This window comes from Bufo gargarizans, chromosome 8, assembly GCF_014858855.1.
Source record: "Bufo gargarizans isolate SCDJY-AF-19 chromosome 8, ASM1485885v1, whole genome shotgun sequence".
NCBI lineage: Eukaryota > Metazoa > Chordata > Amphibia > Anura > Bufonidae > Bufo > Bufo gargarizans.
In genome coordinates this window covers 151,873,736-151,891,312 of record NC_058087.1, presented here as the reverse complement: position 1 = coordinate 151,891,312, position 17,577 = coordinate 151,873,736, and the positions used below count along the sequence as shown (strand labels likewise).

Below are 17,577 nucleotides of genomic sequence, written 5' to 3'. Positions count from 1 at the left end.
ACATGGATCCATAAAATGTGTTCACAAGTTCTTTGACAAACAAGTCATCCAGTCTAAGGCATAAAAGAGTAAAGGTTAGTTATCAATAAGTGCATTCCCTATGCCTATGTATGTATGTAAGAATCCGTGTTAAGACAAACATTTTTGCAATCACATAGTTCATACCTGACCTGGTAAAATGTCCACACAGGCGTTCCATACACTAGACAGATTAGAAACCTTGTCCTCTAAGATGACTGAGATATTGACTGGAAGGCCTTTATTCCAAGTGAGATGTGTCTATAACACATAAGAATACAGTGAGTAGTTGTAAAAGGAAATTATTCAAAAGTAGCTTTCAGTTAATATATTCTTCGATTATACGGTAGATATCTATGGGCACTATTGTAGCAGTATCAGCTGTGGCTGTTCTGTGTAAGTACTATGTAGCCATAGTGCAGGAACCTCTGGTCATCTGTCATGAAGTACTGTATGTATCTAACCATTTGCATAAGTCCCTTTATAATAGTGGTAATTTTTTATGAAATGAGATGTGCCATTGCAGCTGAAATGGATCATTATATTGCCCTTGATATCCATGGTCATCCAAGAGCCACTGACACTCTTTGTAAGGACTCAACACTCTGGCTAATAGATGGAGACCTGAACAGGATAAACCTCCCTAAATCTGTATATCCTAATAGAACATGTGTAAAAAGGTTGTCTAAGGCAGATATCCCTTTAATAGCGAAATCATATCTAGTACATAAACAAAATTTATTATGATCCTGTGTAATCTTGCTTTGCATTTTCTATTATATGTATTTGCCATGCCTGTTTTATATTACTGCTGTAATTTTCCATGTACACCAGCAGGTGGCAGCAGCGTGTAGCAGGTTATAGTTAGTACCTAGCCTGGAATAGTCCATTCCAGGTTAGCTTCCCTTTTTCTGAGGAGGAGTGGAATGCTCCCACTTCCTACCTCATGGGGGGGAAGGAAAGTTCTAGGTAGTGGACCAGCCACCCCCGCTGGGGTAGGTTGTGTTAGTAGGAGCTCCCAGAATCAGGGATCCCAACCCTGGATTCTGCCTTGGCTGAGGCAGGGATCCATCTTCCCAGCCTGAGCTATCAGCCTCAGCTGGTCGACCAGAGAAGCAGCCATCCTCAGAACTATAGATCTCCAGGAAGAAGACATCATACCCTGCGAGCAGTACTGTGAGTACAGATCCCAAGACCAGGAGAAGCTAAATACCTCCTCAGCTAGTCAGGCCCAAACTAAGCAGACTAAAAGACAGAGCAGAAGATAGATACCTGCCAGATTCTACTAGGCGTATGTTCAAGAAGCAGAATAGATAAATTCCTGCCACATATTGCCAAAACCTGCTGGGTCCCAAGACTAGAGCTGTAACTTGTATGGATCAAAGCTGCCATTCAGTAAACTCAAGTTGGACTTTATTACCCGTTTCTATCTCAATTATTCCTCAATTACTCCTGCTAACCACACTCAATTTTATTGCAAGTGAGCCAGGATTCAGGAGTCCAGCTGTACCACAGGTAGGAGACACCGTTGACACTACACAGAGACATTATCCCCCTCTGGCATTCCTCACCTGGTATATGAGCTATAACATCTTAAAGGGCCCTGCTATAGTACCTGTTTTTTTCAGAAAAGACAGCTCTTTTGTAGTAGGGACCAGACAGACAAGACTTCAGTGATAGTGCTGCCAGGTCACCAGTTGTCCTTTGTTTGACTACTTTTGGTAAGTAATAACCACAGAATAATGGGGACACCCCACAAGATCTGTCATTTTGAAGATGCTCTGACCTAGTCATCTATCCATCATACTTAGGCCAAGGTCAAAGTCACTCAAGTTCTGAAACTTGCATATTTTTCCTGCCTCTAACACATCAATTTAAAAAAATGGTCACTTGCCTAAAATATTCACTTATAATGTTATGACTGATTGGTGTATATAGTTAATGTTCTGGTAATGCTACATTCACAGCCAATGAGTTATTAATAGTGATTATATTAGTAAAATCCATAATAAAAGGGTACTTTTGCTTTTTCAAAAAGTAGTAAAAGAAAAGATTGAAGGTGTTGTTGTTACATCTAAAACAATCCTTCTTCTATGAGGATCCACCAGCCATCAGCTGTTATCACCAAAAATATTTCCTAGCGTGGCTCCTGTATGTATGTTTAAAGAGAACCTCCATTCCTAGATCACTCAGCATAAGAAACCAACAAAACATGTTACTGTCATACTTACCTTGCCCTATCTTTTTCTATCTTTGAGCCACTGGTTTATGACTTCAGTTTAATACAAAACAAAATTGAGAATTCAGCTGTTTTCCTGTTTTCAACGAGCAGTGCATTGTGGGAGGTGTGACAACAGTTACAGTGAACTAAGCTGCTGCGTTGTACGTATGACAGTGGAGAGGAGGTTAACCACTGTTTCCAATGGCAACCAGAATGATTTTGAAATAATTTTCACATATGAATGGAAAAAATTACACATTATGTTTTAAGTGTACCTACTGTTATGTGAAGAAATTAATAACGTGCAGCACTCACTAATTACAGGTATTTCTTAATTTCATTATATTCTCCAGATTTCCTGATAATGCCAATATGCACTATACACATAATGAAGAAGAGGACAGGATCTGTCTATATCTCATTATCTCTATCACATATCTTTCTCTATTTCTCTCTGATTTTTTGTGTGCACATTTATTTACCTTTTGATTATACAGGTCATTTTTCCATTCTGATAAAGAACTCAGTTCCATCTCTTTTATAGCAAAATTGAAAGGATGAGAGAAGCTGGCTCTGTAGTACAGGCGTTCCTTCCCGATCTTCAGGGAGGAGGAGAGGTTGACCTTCAGAAGAAAACATGGTGGTCATTAAATTACTTGGGCTCATCAATAACTTTTCTCTTTACCTGAGACTGCAGTAAATCTTATTTTATTGCAATGTTTCTAAAATATCCAGTACTTGCAGGACTAGATGTAAAGGAAATAGTATCCTAGATACAGACGTGGACAAAATTGTTGGTACCCTTTGGTCAATGAAAGAAAAAGTCACAATGGTCACAGAAATAACTTTAATCTGACAAAAGTAATAATAAATTAAAATTCTATAAATGTTAACCAATGAAAGTCAGACATTGTTTTTCAACCATGCTTCAACAGAATTATGTAAAAAAATAAACTCATGAAACAGGCATGGACAAAAATGATGGTACCCCTAACTTAATATTTTGTTGCGCAACCTTTTGAGGCAATCACTGCAATCAAACGCTTCCTGTAACTGTCAATGAGACATCTGCACCTCTCAGCAGGTATTTTGGCCCACTCCTCATGAGCAAACTGCTCCAGTTGTGTCCGGTTTGAAGGGTGCCTTTTCCAGACTGCATGTTTCAGCTCCTTCCAAAGATGCTCAATAGGATTGAGGTCAGGGCTCATAGAAGGCCACTTTAGAATAGTCCAATTTTTTCCTCTTAGCCATTCTTGGGTGTTTTTAGCGGTGTGTTTTGGGTCATTGTCCTGTTGCAAGACCCATGACCTGCGACTGAGACCAAGCTTTCTGACACTGGCTAGTACATTTCTCTCTAGAATTCCTTGATAGTCTTGAGATTTCATTGTACCCTGCACAGATTCAAGACACCCTGTGCCAGACGCAGCAAAGCAGCCCCAGAACATAACAGAGCCTCCTCCATGTTTCACAGTAGGGACAGTGTTCTTTTCTTGATATGCTTCATTTTTTCGTCTGTGAACATACAGCTGATGTGCCTTGGCAAAAACTTTGATTTTTGTCTCATCTGTCCACAGGACATTCTCCCAGAAGCTTTGTGGCTTGTCAACATGTAGTTTGGCATATTCCAGTCTTGCTTTTTTATGATTCGTTTTCAACAATGGTGTCCTCCTTGGTCGTCTCCCATGTAGTCCACTTTGGCTCAAACAACGACGGATGGTGCGATCTGACACTGATGTTCCTTGAGCATGAAGTTCACCTTGAATCTCTTTAGAAGTCTTTCTAGGCTCTTTTGTTACCATTCGGATTATCCGTCTCTTAGATTTGTCATCAATTTTCCTCCTGCGGCCACGTCCAGGGAGGTTGGCTACAGTCCCATGGATCTTAAACTTATGAATAATATGTGCAACTGTACTCACAGGAACATCTAGTTGCTTGGAGATGGTCTTATAGCCTTTACCTTTAACATGCTTGTCTATAATTTTCTTTCTGATCTCTTGAGACAGCTCTTTCCTTTGCTTCCTCTGGTCCATGTCGAGTGTGGTACACACCATATCACCAAACAACACAGTGATTACCTGGAGCCATATATATAGGCCCAATGGCTGATTACAAGGTTGTAGACACCTGTGATGCTAATTAGTGGACACACCTTGAATTAACATGTCCCTTTGGTCACATTATGTTCTGTGTTTTCTAGGGGTACCATCATTTTTGTCCATGCCTGTTTCATGAGTTTATTTTTTTACATAATTCTGTTGAAGCATGGTTGAAAAACAATGTCTGACTTTCATTGGTTAACATTTATAGAATTTTAATTTATTATTACTTTTGTCAGATTAAAGTTATTTCTGTGACCATTGTGACTTTTTCTTTCATTGACCAAAGGGTACCAACAATTTTGTCCACGTCTGTAGCAAATGAAGAAATGCACCTCAAAAGTTATAGGGGTGTTTTTAAATGTGTGCTCAATCAGGATTATCAGAGTACTTAAAGAGGCTCTGTCACCAGGATCATCCCTATTAAACCAGACATCCTGCCTGGTAGGGCTCATCATGCTGATTCAAACTATATTAAACTAATCTGCATATTACTGCTTTATTCACAGGCATAATATATGATTAGAAAGACACCAGTAATATGTGTTAGCCTATAAGCATAGAAAAAACAAGCTTCTCTATGAGGTAGTCTTTTAGCTTAGTGGTATAGTGGTCTACCATGAATGTATAATAATAAGGACTAGCTATATTGAGAATACTGTGGGGGTTTTTTTTTTTTTTTTTGCTAAAAGCTATTACTGGTTTATTCACATACACAAAATATGATTATATAGAAACCAATAATATTTATTAGCTTTCTAAAAAATATATATATTCTCAATATGATAAGTATAAAGACTTTTCTTATGGGATAAATGTGCAAGAAAAAAAATATCTGAAGAAAGAAATGTTTAAGTTTCTCCCAAGATTCCAACCTGGGATCTCTACATGCAAAAACCAATCACTTAATCACTAAGGCTGGGTTCAGACCTGAGCGTTTTACAGCGCGTTCCTACGCGCTGTAAAACGCTCAACAAGGAGAAACCAATGCTTCCCTATCGGCATGGTTCTCACCTGGGCGTTTTACAGCGTGTACGATCGCGCTGTAAAACGCCCGGCGCTCCAAGAAGTACATGAGCTTCTTTGGGGCGTCTTGTCGCGCGTTCCCGTACATAGACTTTCGGGAACGCGCGACAATGGGCGTTCGCTTGTCTCTTTATGCGCGATTGCAAACGCCCGTACAATCGCGCATACAGAGCGCTCCATCGCGAACGCTCAGGTCTGAACCCAGCGTAAGCTATAGCATTACCATGTAGTTTTTCATGCTTACAAGCTAGCACATGTTACTGATGTCTTTATAATAATATTTTGTGCCTGTAAATAAAGTAGTAATATGTAGATTAGCTTTCTAAGCAGATCTCAGTGTGGTAAAGCTATAGTACATAGTGATATGATATTTACATGCTAGCACACAGCTCTTGGATACAACTCTGCCCTCAGCCTGATGTCTAGTCCTGTTAATAAAGGGGAGGGGGAGTGTGCAGAGCACAGGGGGTGTTACAAACAGTGCTCAGACTATTCAGCCCCGCCTCCTGGTGCTCCAAATACTCATTTGCATATGAATAAAAACACAGATTTCGCTGCAGCTCTTTATCATACAGACAAAAGAAAGGTATTGTTATAATGCACATGATTAACCCGACCAGCCAGCATGTCTTGATCCTAGTGACAGAGCCTCTTTAACCATCATCTCCAGCAAACTGTATCCTTGATTTGTAACCACCAGTGAAGTAATTGGTGACCACCATTATGTTAGGTTTTGCCATATTAAGTTATATATACCTTATCTGATATACCATGTTAAAGGGGTTGTCCATGTGTTTAATACAGGATAGATCATCAAGACCTGATCGGTCCGACACCTGATACTCCCACTGACTCAGCTCCGTTGAGTGCATCAGCTTCCTCATGGCTTACCAAGTGCAGTGTTACCCATATGATAGTGGCTATCCTTGGTATTGCGGCTCAGCCCTATTCACTGAATGGGACTGAGCTGCACCTAGGCCATATGACCGATGAATGTGATGTCACATGGCCACGGTGCTCACAGGAGTGCAGCGGCCTCTTCAAGTGGCAGATCGGCAGGGGTCCCGGTAGTCAGACCTTACTGATCAGATATTGATGACCTATCCTGAGAATAGGTTATCACTATTAAACACCTAGACAAACTCTTTAAACAAAGTTGTGCTGGACAGAGGATTGTATGTGAAGACTAACATGCTTTTTATTGCAATAACTAGAGTAGCAGTGCGCGTGTGAGATTGTGAAACGCCTATTTCTGCATAATCTCTGTACTTAAACTGTCATTTGGCATTCCGGCACTAGAAGCCACTGTTTTGCAGCTACAGCCAGCACACTCTGAGATTTAAATATGCAAAACAGATGATGACTCATGCTGATGACTCATGCTGCTGCCTGTGAGTGAACCAGGAAGTGTGTTGATCTGGCATGGTGGAAGGATTGTGCTGTGAGGGACTGAATCCGATTCCATCCTGGCTTGCAGATGTCCGGCAGTTAATGGACACTCAGAAGAAGGAGAGTAGCTGTAATATCCTTTCTGTATCCAGCTCTTTTAAAAGAGAGGTTGTCCCAGGAAGACCAGTCCAGTGTGTGGACAGAAGGCCTCACTATCAAGCAAGGCTGCACGGTTGCTGAGAAGTTGGTGGCCATCTCTGGTAGGCTGCATCCTCGGGCCCAGTACGGACACAGGTCAGTACACCTGGTTACTGATTGTAATATATTGTGTGGTGCCTGAAGTTACAGAGACTAGCCTAGGCCTAGCATTAGTTAGTCAGTTAGGATTTATATCGTTTTGCTAGGCTCTACTGTACTGGACTGCAGCGCAGTTATTGACTTTCAGGCTCTGCTGCATTTGCCACCGGGTAGGGGTGTCCTCTGTAGCGGCACAGCACGACTTGCAGGCTCTGCTGTGTCTGCCATCGGCTAGGCCTGTCCATTGGGCAGGGACATTTACTGTGGGTCCGGGATATAGCGTTTCTATGCATGTTTGTATTGCTTTGGTGATGTTTATGTTATTACTTGTCATTTAAGTAAAGTTTTCTGTTCTTGCATATTAAGCTGGTGTCAGTGTCGCTTTCCTTGTCTGTGACTTTGCTGTATTCTGGGGAGCCCACCCCAACACACGGCTTACATGCGCACTGTTTGGCTAATCTCAAACTATAGGTGCGGATGCTGTAGCACTTTACAGACATTAGCATCACATTGTCCCCAATGGGGCTCACAATCTATGATCCCTATCAGTATATCTTTGGAGTGTAAGAGGAAACCGGAGTACCTGGAGGAAACCCACGCAAACACGGGGAGAACATACAAACTCAATGCAGATGTTGCCCTTGGTTGGATTCAAACCTAGGACCCCAGCGCTGCTAGGCACCAATGCTAACCACTGAGCCACCGTGCCACATTAATAAATGTACATTTAGATTGGTAAGTGAAGTGCTGTTTCTTGTATCTATATGTATATTTGCCAACTTAGAGGTTGATTGCACATTACAGGATCATTTCAGTTCAAGTTCTTTGAACTTTGCCCAGGGTCTCCATATGGTAAGACATTTCTGAGCTTTTTGAGCCTAAGAGTACAATTGGAACCTGCAGGAGGACAGAGGGAAATTGCGCTAAATGTTTGTCTAGCTGTGCCAAATGCCATTCTATCAGGGAGGCAGTCATCAAGAGGCTATAAAGTATCTCCCCTTTTTTAATAGCTTTGTAAGTTCAGAGCAAGAGTTTGTAATGGGAGTGGGGGCATCAGGTTTTTCACTTCTATAGTGACAGCCTCAGACACAGGGGGCGTAGCTAAAGACTCATGGGCCCTGGTGCAAGAGTTTAGCATGGGCCCCCTTCCTTCAGTGCGTTGTGGCCATGGGCAGAGAAGGACATAGCCCTTGTGCTGTCTGAGGCAAAAATGTAAACGCCACCCCACTCCCCTCACCCCATGCCAAATTGTTGACCTAACCCCTTGCCTCCATCCAGAGGTGTAACTTGACCAGCATGTACTTTCTATAATACCAGTGTCTTCTTGTGCACCCCCTATAGCTACGCCCCTGCTCAGCCAGTCTAATGCTCTCGACCCTTGTATAGCTTTGTAGTATATACAAGTCTGGAAACCCCTACCCTCCTTTTTTGGTTGCCTTAACGAGGCATTTATGGAGACGTCTTGGTTTGTGTTTTTTTTCCACAGAAAATCTGAAATGATTTTGCGGAGATGATGAAAGAAGGGGCTCTGAAGGGGGAATGGCAATGTCTGAAAGCCAAACCATGAAGCAAAAAAGAATTCCCAGGAGTCAAGTAAATCTTTAACAAAGGTGGGCAAATTCTGGGTTGACCATATTATATTAGCAAACCAAAAAGACAAGGTGGCATTAGCAGGAGGTGCTCAAACCCACATGCAGTCGTGCATATATACAGGGGAGCAAATCCTGCACTTGTGGCCCGTTGCTAATGGCGATCCCCAGCAAAATGCATACGGTGGAGGATGCCCGCGGCGAACCACAAGTACCACAAGGTAACAAGTGCGGATGTCATAATCAATATAACAATATAACAAAAAAGCAACGGGCCACAAGTGCAGGATTTGCTCCCCTGTATACAGTATATGCATGACTGCATGTGGGTTTGAGCACCTCCTGCTAATGCCACCTTGTCTTTTTGGTTTGTATATATAGAGATGCCTGGAGGTGTATAAACTCCAATTTAAATGAGCCTGTTTTCCATCTACAGGCTACATTTAGGTGCACCTGTGAGGCCTGGGCCATATCAGTCAGTCTTGAGTGGGACTCGCAGACTCCTCCCTCCTCCCATTGCAAGCATGGTTACATGCTGGAGGTAACTGGTGAGCTGCTTGTGAGTCGGCCTAATGCTCCTGTAATTTGCCCACTGGCTCCTGGTATCGCCCATACGGCTCAGGTAGGAGAGTGTTAGGTCTCGGGCTACTTGAGAAACCTTGACGTGGTGCCCGGGCTTAGACATGTTCTACACCGTAGGACATGTTGACTAATCTCTCAATTTTAAAATCAGTTTGAGGGTTTAGTGAGACTGCAGAGTGCACCTGTATTTGTTATTGTTTTGTTATATTGATTATGACATCCGCACTTGTTACCTTGTGTGAGAAGTCTATTGTGGTACTTGTGGTTCGCCGCGGGCATCCTCCACCGTATGCATTTTGCTGGGGATCGCCATTAGCAACGGGCCACAAGTGCAGGATTTGCTCCCCTGTATATATGCACGACTGCATGTGGGTTTGAGCACCTCCTGCTAATGCCACCTTGTCTTTTTGGTTTGTATATATAGATTCCTGGAGGTGTATAAACTCCAATTTAAATGTGCCTGTTTTCCATCTACAGGCTACATTTAGGTGCACCTGTGAGGCCTGGGCCATATCAGTCAGTCTTGAGTGAGACTCGCAGACTCCTCCCTCCTCCCATTGCAAGCATGGTTACATGCTGGAGGTAACTGGTGAGCTGCTTGTGAGTCGGCCTAATGCTCCTGTAATTTGCCCACTGGCTCCTGGTATCGCCCATACGGCTCAGGTAGGAGAGTGTTAGGTCCCGAGCTACTTGAGAAACCTTGACGTGGTGCCCGGGCTTAGACATGTTCTACACCGTAGGACATGTTGACTAATCTCTCAATTTTAAAATCAGTTTGAGGGTTTAGTGAGACTGCAGAGTGCACCTGTATTTGTTATTATTTTGTCATATTATATTAGCCTCTAAACATTTCTGAGATCCATATACAGGAGGTGGACACCATTAGGGACTGTTCTGATTGGGCATCCAGGGTAAAGTTAATTTACAGCCAAAAAGGTCAAGCTCCTTTATTACTGAGAAAGCTCTCTGAGGATTAGTGATTATAAATAGCAGGTCATCAGATAAAGCTAAGAGGGATGAGCGAATTTCATATTTTGACATTTGTTTTCGGTTCGTGTTGTGGTACCTACTGAATTGCATTATGGATTCCGTCACCCCGGACCATAACGCAATTCCATAACGAAATACCTTTAGAGGCATTCCGTTATTCTTTCCGCCATAATAGAAGTCTATGGCCTGCATAACGGATCCGTCCTGTTTACGTTATGCTGGTGTCCTCTCCTGTAGGGCCTGTAAATTGGTTTCCTCTGTGAAGACAAAAGGTAATGGGGAAAGGGGACAGCCCTGGCAGATTGAGTTAGTGGTGAAATATGGAGAGAGGGTGCAATTAACTAGGGCCCTTGCTGTCGGTAAATAATAAATGGACATGATGGCATTGACGAAACAGGCAGGGGTGCAATATCTTTTTTTTATGCCAAAGTCATAAATTGCCAATCAACCCTATCAAAGGCTTCTCAGCAACAGTGCTGAGAAGGGCCATCAGCAGCAAACTGGATCAGATGTATTAAGCAAGAAGTACAGTATTTTTCTTGCCCTCTCACACAGGACCAACACCACCTGCCCTGGATTTATCAGTGAAGGATAAAAGCCTTTGAGGCAGTTAGCCATAATTTTGGCAAACAATTTCAGATGGTTATTCAGTATGGATATAGGTCGATAGGTAGAGTATGATGGATCTTTTCATTCCTTGGGAATTATTGTGATTCTAGGTTCTTACATTCTGGGTAGGAGGGGCTGTCCATTAAAAGCTTGATTGCATACGTTGAGGAATCAGGGTAAAAGCAAATCTTTAAAAGTAATATAACACAAAGCTTAGAGGCTGTTTGGGCCTGGACTTTCATCGAAAAAGATCAATTTTAGCATACGTTAGTAATGTTACCGCTGCTGCAGCATTATGCATAAATCTTTAGTTTCTTCACATGCCACTGTTTTCCTTTAGTTTTTCCCTTAGTTACAGCTGTTTTAACCTCTACAATATGAGAATGTTCTCAAGATGGCTCCTCTGTCAATTTTCCGAGGCCAAAACTGCCTTCCCTCATTTCCCGTACACACTTGCTTTAGCTAACAGCTTCTTGCCAGCCAATCAGATTGTATTACTGAGAGACACGCCTCCTCACTCTGAAGCCTAACACAGGCATGCAATACCCCTCTGTCTTCTGTTTACACTAAAGGGAAGACAGACAAGCCCCAGCAACGGTCTTTAAAGGAACCAGTGGAAAGGGATGGGGGACATTAATTAAAGGTGTTATTATAAGGTAATTACAGATCCTTTGACAATCATTGGCAAACTAAGGTATACATGCCTAATTGTAATAAACTAGCAAATAAAAAAAATTACATTTACACTTTAAAGGGGGTTTGCTTTAATGCAGTGTAAACTTCCACCTATGTAAATGGTGTCGACAACGAGTTGGCTTTGTTTTCTGTTAGTCTGGGAAGAGTAAGACAATGTTTGGCAAATGGCGTAATGGAATAAAAGTATAAAAATTGCCGATTTGCCATTTTTCCATCGCTTCTCTTACCCTAAAATTTTTTATAAAATGTGATAAAGACGCACACACTCCAGAAAGGTATCAATAAAAACTAAAGATCATCCTGCAAAAAATGGGCCCCCACACAGCTCAGTAGACATAGCTATAAAAAAAAGTTATGGAATTAAGAATATAGTAATGTAAAAAAAATTTTTTACAAAAGTTTTAATAGATTTTTTTCAGTATTTAAACATATAAAACCGACACATAATGTGGTAGTGTTGTAATCGGACTGACACAGAGAATATAGTGCACAGGTCAGTTTTGTTGCATAGGTAATGCCGTAGGGACACATTTGGAATTTTTTATCGCTTCCCCCTACATTGTATGTCATATTAAATGGTGGCATTAGAAAGTACAACTTGTCCCACAAAAACAAGCCTTCATATGGATATGTGAATGGGAAAAAAAATTATAAAAGGCTCCCGGAAGACAGGAAAGAAAAATTAAAACACAAAAACAAAAAAACCTCTGGCATACTAAGGGTTAAAAGGGAACTGACATTTAGGGCTCATGCACAGGACATAATGTTTGGTTCACTTTTGATCCCCATTTTTTGTGGACCCATTAAAGGGGTTATCCCACTAAGCGTTTTCATACTTACCTGCTGCCACCGTGCGTTCACTTCCTGGATTCTGGCTGGGGGCGGGCTTCATCTTGATTGAAGTCTTCTCCCGGCCGTGCCGCGCGCTGGACTGAATGCGCACGCCGCCGCGCATGCGCAATGGTGACTTATTCCTACAGAGCCGGCGTGCGCGTTCGCAGCTCTGTACTATTCTGGTTGGGAAGAAGTCACTGTCGCGCATGCGCGGCAGCGTGCGCGCTCGTCTTCTGGGCAAGCGCGACCTTCCGGCTTTTGGAGAAGAACAGTGGTCGTAACCAGGGGAGACCGAGTCACAACAATCAGGTAAGTGGGTATGAATTTTATCCTAATCGGTGGGGATTTGTTAATAAAGTATATTTACAAAAATGATCACTGTCAAATCATTAACAGATTTAACAGTGATCATTATGATGGGATAACCCCTTTAATTTTAATAGGGTCGCAAAAGATGCAGACAGCACACAGTGTGCTGTCCGCATCCGCACGTCCATTCCATGCCCCCCCCAAAAAAATCTATTTTTATTGAAGTGAAAAAGAAGATGGCCGCATGCTTACGGCCAGGATCCTTGTTTTGCGGACTGCAAAACAGTTATGGCCATGTACATAAGGCGTTAGTGATAGTAAACACATTCCTATATGTGTTTTTTCCGTCTATGAGATCAGAGTGGCCTCTACATGTAGAACTGTCCCACCAAATTTGATTGAGCTTTTTAATTTCTGAGAACTGGACTCTCTCACACATAAATTTGCAGACAGCAATATGAGCTCATACAAGCCAACTGGCATATATTTTCTCTATTTTCCCATGAAAGTTCAATGAATATAAATGATCATCCAAGAAAGTAATATTAATTAATCAATTCTAAACTATTGTTCATTTCTAAACTTTCCATCACAGCTTTGCTTACAGGGCTTCCCACCACTTGGCAGAGCCATTAGTTGGATATTTGTACTGTTGAAGAAAGCTGAGAATCTCACATATTGGCTCCATGCCACTTCATGAGCTTTCAGTCTACAGAGTCCACTCACAGAGGCTCACAGCATAGGGTTAGTCTCTCGTTCCACCGTGAGTTTCTCAGATTCGGATTCATGCAGAATCCAACAGAAAATATCTCTGCTTCAATGTGAAATCCATAGAACTCCATCGGGGAGATTTATGAAACTGGTGTAAAGTAGAACTGGCTTAGTTGCCCATAGCAACCAATCAGATTCCACCTTTCATTTTTCACAGCTCCTTTGGAAGATAAAAGGTGGAGTCTGATTGGTTGCTGTGGGCAACTAAACCAGTTCTACTTTACACCAGTTTAATAAATGACCCCATTGAGTTTCATATTACAGCTCAGTGCAACTTGGAAGTTATATGGAGCCATACAAAGACAATGGACTGTACATAAGTCCTAATTTAGTTTAGGGATGCCCTCAATCATACGGTAGTTATCACAACCTCTTCTCCAGGAACGGGTACATGATAATTTTCATTATTAGTGAGGTATATTGAAATCCAACCACTATAATTTTTTATGACACGTCTGATATCCAGCGATATATTCCTAATTCTTCAGGTTTCAAAGCTTCCAGAATTTATTGTTCCCTGACAAAGTTCACATTTACACCAGGTACTGTACAGCAGTCTGAAATGTCCTCATTAGAGGAGATCAGCTAAGTTAGAATGACAGGGGCAAGGGAAGTATTGGCATTTGCCCCTCATGGTGTCATTGAGACACAATATGTTCTTGTATGGTCCCCCCCCCTCCTGTCTTTTTTGTGTTTTTTCTTTTTCTCCTCAGATGCTCTAGTTAGCCGGTGACGAGGACAGCGTTTCGATTGGCCAGGATGGATGCTGGGCATTGTGCTAATTTTAACCTTTGATGTGGATTGGACAAGGTCCATTTGTGGCTGGAATTTGGGGTATTTACGGAGGTCACTTACCATGAGGAGCGCTGTCATCGTTTGAAAATCCAAGCAGGAAGATCGTCTCCCACGGGACCTCCCAGTTTTTGGTCTTGTTAAATAGGAAGGGGGGGGGGGGGGTTAGTCGCCCAGCCTTCTGGGTGGACTGAAGATCAGTTCAGTAATGGACTTTTATTAAACAATGTGGCAATTTTAAGGAGTTAATGATTGATGGATTTTTGGTCATATTTATGGTTATCCCCACCCCCGTTTAATAAAGACTGCGGCCATTTTAATCCATATCGGTAGTATGTCTTTATTTAGAATATTTATTAATGTTAAGTTGTCGAATATGACACCATGAGTCTACATTGAAACTTGAGCACATTTTAAGATTTGTTGACCACCACCTTGGTTGACTGTGTCCAATGGCAACCAGAAAAATGATATCGAAAGCTGTAAAGTAAACTGTAGGCTTAAACTCGGAAGAGAAGAAAAATAACTTTGATTCGTAGGCAAATAAAGGCCTCTAAGTGCCCAGTGAGGTGTGCATAACTGTTACAGGAGCCTAGGCATGCTTTCTGCCAGAGCTCAATCCCACCTACTTTAAGAGCCCAGACCCGCCTCTTTACCCGCTCCGTGTACCTCCCCTTGTGCCATCTAGTCTGCCCAATCCACTGCCACGTTATGATTGGCTTGGGTTACATATAGTAAGATTAGCTGACAGATACCCTTTAAAATGATGAATAATAAACCCAACATCAGACTATAAGAAGCCTGGTGCCTTTGTGATCTGCAGTCAATTTATTGCCACTGATGTGGATAGACCTGGGAAGATATTAGGTCTGTCCCTAGTCTTGAACGACCGTAGTGCACTGCTGGAGGAATGGACAATCCACTCCTGCTCCCTTGCTAAACTACAGAATATGACTGATCAAGACCCTACCATTTTCTATAGTCTTCAGGGGTCTGACCGCTAAATAAATTATTTCATTGATAAGATCAAATATGTAACATTTTGCACAGCATATCTCAGCACTGATGGCAGCTGTAAGACCGGTCAAGGAATATCTATAAACTTGCTTAACTTTCCATGTAGGTTCAATTTATGTAAATTATCAGTTGTCTTGAGTGGTAACATGCAGACCAAAGATAATTGTGTGAACTTTAGAGAGCTCAAAGGAAAATCGCTTCTTTATGTTTAACAGAATTTTTGATGATGTTATTTCTAATTTTCCATGTGACTTTTTATATTTAAACTAAAATCAAAAATCCTGCAGTTTTTGCACTGGATACTATATCTAATAATTGGCGCCATTCCTTGCTTTGTACAGATTACTTTACTGCAGTTAACTGATTCTAATCCTGCCTGTAATGATATCACCTCTGTGTATAGATAAGACAGGATCCATCATTCACAATAGGTGATTGTCAGGGCTTATCTGTTCTTTCCTTGTACAATGAGCTCTGCACAGGTCACAGAGCGGCCTGGAAAACTCTCCTATAGAGGTCAGTGAGTCTCCTCCAGACCATTGTGTCTATGGTCCATGAGGCTGCCATAAAGCAATTTCTTTTAAATGCTTTGCAAATGCTGTTAAGAGCAGCTCAGACAAGATGGCTGCCCCATAATAATGTTCAGGAAATAAAATTAACAAAATCTACAATCAAAACATAAAAAATTGATCAGACAAAAATGAAATATGTTGCTATATGATTTTAACTGGCAGGTAAAAATTTTAGCAAATGGCATTGATCATGTAGAGAAAGTAAATACAAGGCACTTACTAATGTATTGTGATTGTCCATATTGCCTCCTTCACTAGCTTAAATCATTTTTCCATTACATTATACACCGCTCATAGACAGGGGTTATGGCCACAGCGCACATATGAGATGGCCAGGCGGGAGATGCTGTGCATGTGTGCCTATGCATGCTCCCACAGTCCCGGCCACCAGAGAGGCCAGAGTTTTTCCTACGGTGTGCAAGCATGACCACCGCTGCTGGATTGTAGGGTGGTCATAACCCCCGGAAATGAGCAGTGTATAATGTGATGGAAAAATGAATCCAGCCAGCAAAGGAGGCAATATAAAAAAAAATCACATTACATTAGTAAGTGCCTTGTATTCACTTTCTCTACATGATAAATGCCATTTGTTAAAGTGAGACAACCCCTTTAAATAGGACCTGTTACCACTCCTGACATGCCAGTTTTAGTAGGTTCATGCATTCACCATGTAATAACAATTCTGGCAAATCTATTTTTATGACTGTATGTTGTGCCATTTCTTTATTATTTCACCTAACAGTTGTGAATTAAAGGGGTTATCCCATGAATAATGTATAAAATGAAAATCAGACATCATATTGTACATGACAGCTCCTTTTAAACAAAGCAAGAACCAGCCCTGTACCTCACATGGTTTCAGATATCTCCCCATTCATTGCTCTGCTAGGTTTATATCAAGCTGACAGCTTAAGGGGAGTGTCTTTTCTTCTGCAGCTCAGGGGGCGTGTCCATGCTCTCCCTATCACAGCTCAGGAGGCAGTTAAAAGATGAAACTGAGCATGTGCGGCCTTCTCAGTGAGCAGGTCAAAGAAATAAGAAAAAGAACAAACAGCAGGTGGCGCTATACAGATATATTATATTGAATAACTCAGTGGCTATGCAAAATTTCTAATTACATGCAATTACAAAAGTATTCAGATCCAGGTGCTGGTTTTAAAACTGTAGAATATTTTCCGTGGGACAACCCCTTTAATCGCTATTAGCCTTCAGTAAGGGTACAGAAGGGTGGTAACCAGTTGGGGGTGTTTACCTGCATAGACTCACTCTAGCCAGTCAGTGCTGCCATTTTCAGACTGCGCAGGGACACATCCCCAACTGGTTACCTCCCCTCTGTACCCTTACTGCAGACTGCTAGCAATTATTCATAACTTCTATTAGAAATAATAAAGGAATGGCACATCATAGCGCCATAAGAATAGATGCTCCAGAATTGTTATTACATGGTGAATATATGAAGCTATTAAAACAGACATGTCAGGAGCGGGGACAGGTCCTCTTTAATAATGCAGAATAACAACAAATGGCTTCTATGTAATTTATCTGTGGACCCAAAATCACTTCAGTCTTTATATATAAAGATAAATAGAGAGATGGAGATAGATAGATACTGTAGATAGATAGATAGATGATATACCTGGTTTTTAGTGTTCCAGCCAAGGACAATATGATCTTGATGGCTGTTATCTGAGTGCTCTATACCGATACTAACATTGGCCTGTCGAAGAGCAGCCAGGAAAAGAGACTGGGAAAATTCACCTGCAACAAAA

At 41.6% G+C, this 17,577-nt stretch overlaps 1 protein-coding gene across 1 annotated transcript in view; it reads right to left on the bottom strand.

The window, feature by feature from the left end:
- LOC122945456 overlaps positions 1-17,577 on the bottom strand; it is a 200,344-nt gene that overhangs the window by 51,908 nt on the left and 130,859 nt on the right. The window contains exons 27-29 of the mRNA XM_044304524.1: positions 17,445-17,566; positions 2,722-2,862; positions 166-279 (exon numbers count right to left, since the gene is read on the bottom strand). Of these exons, the coding sequence (XP_044160459.1) occupies positions 166-279; positions 2,722-2,862; positions 17,445-17,566 (377 nt within the window). The remainder of the gene's footprint in view (positions 1-165; positions 280-2,721; positions 2,863-17,444; positions 17,567-17,577) is intronic.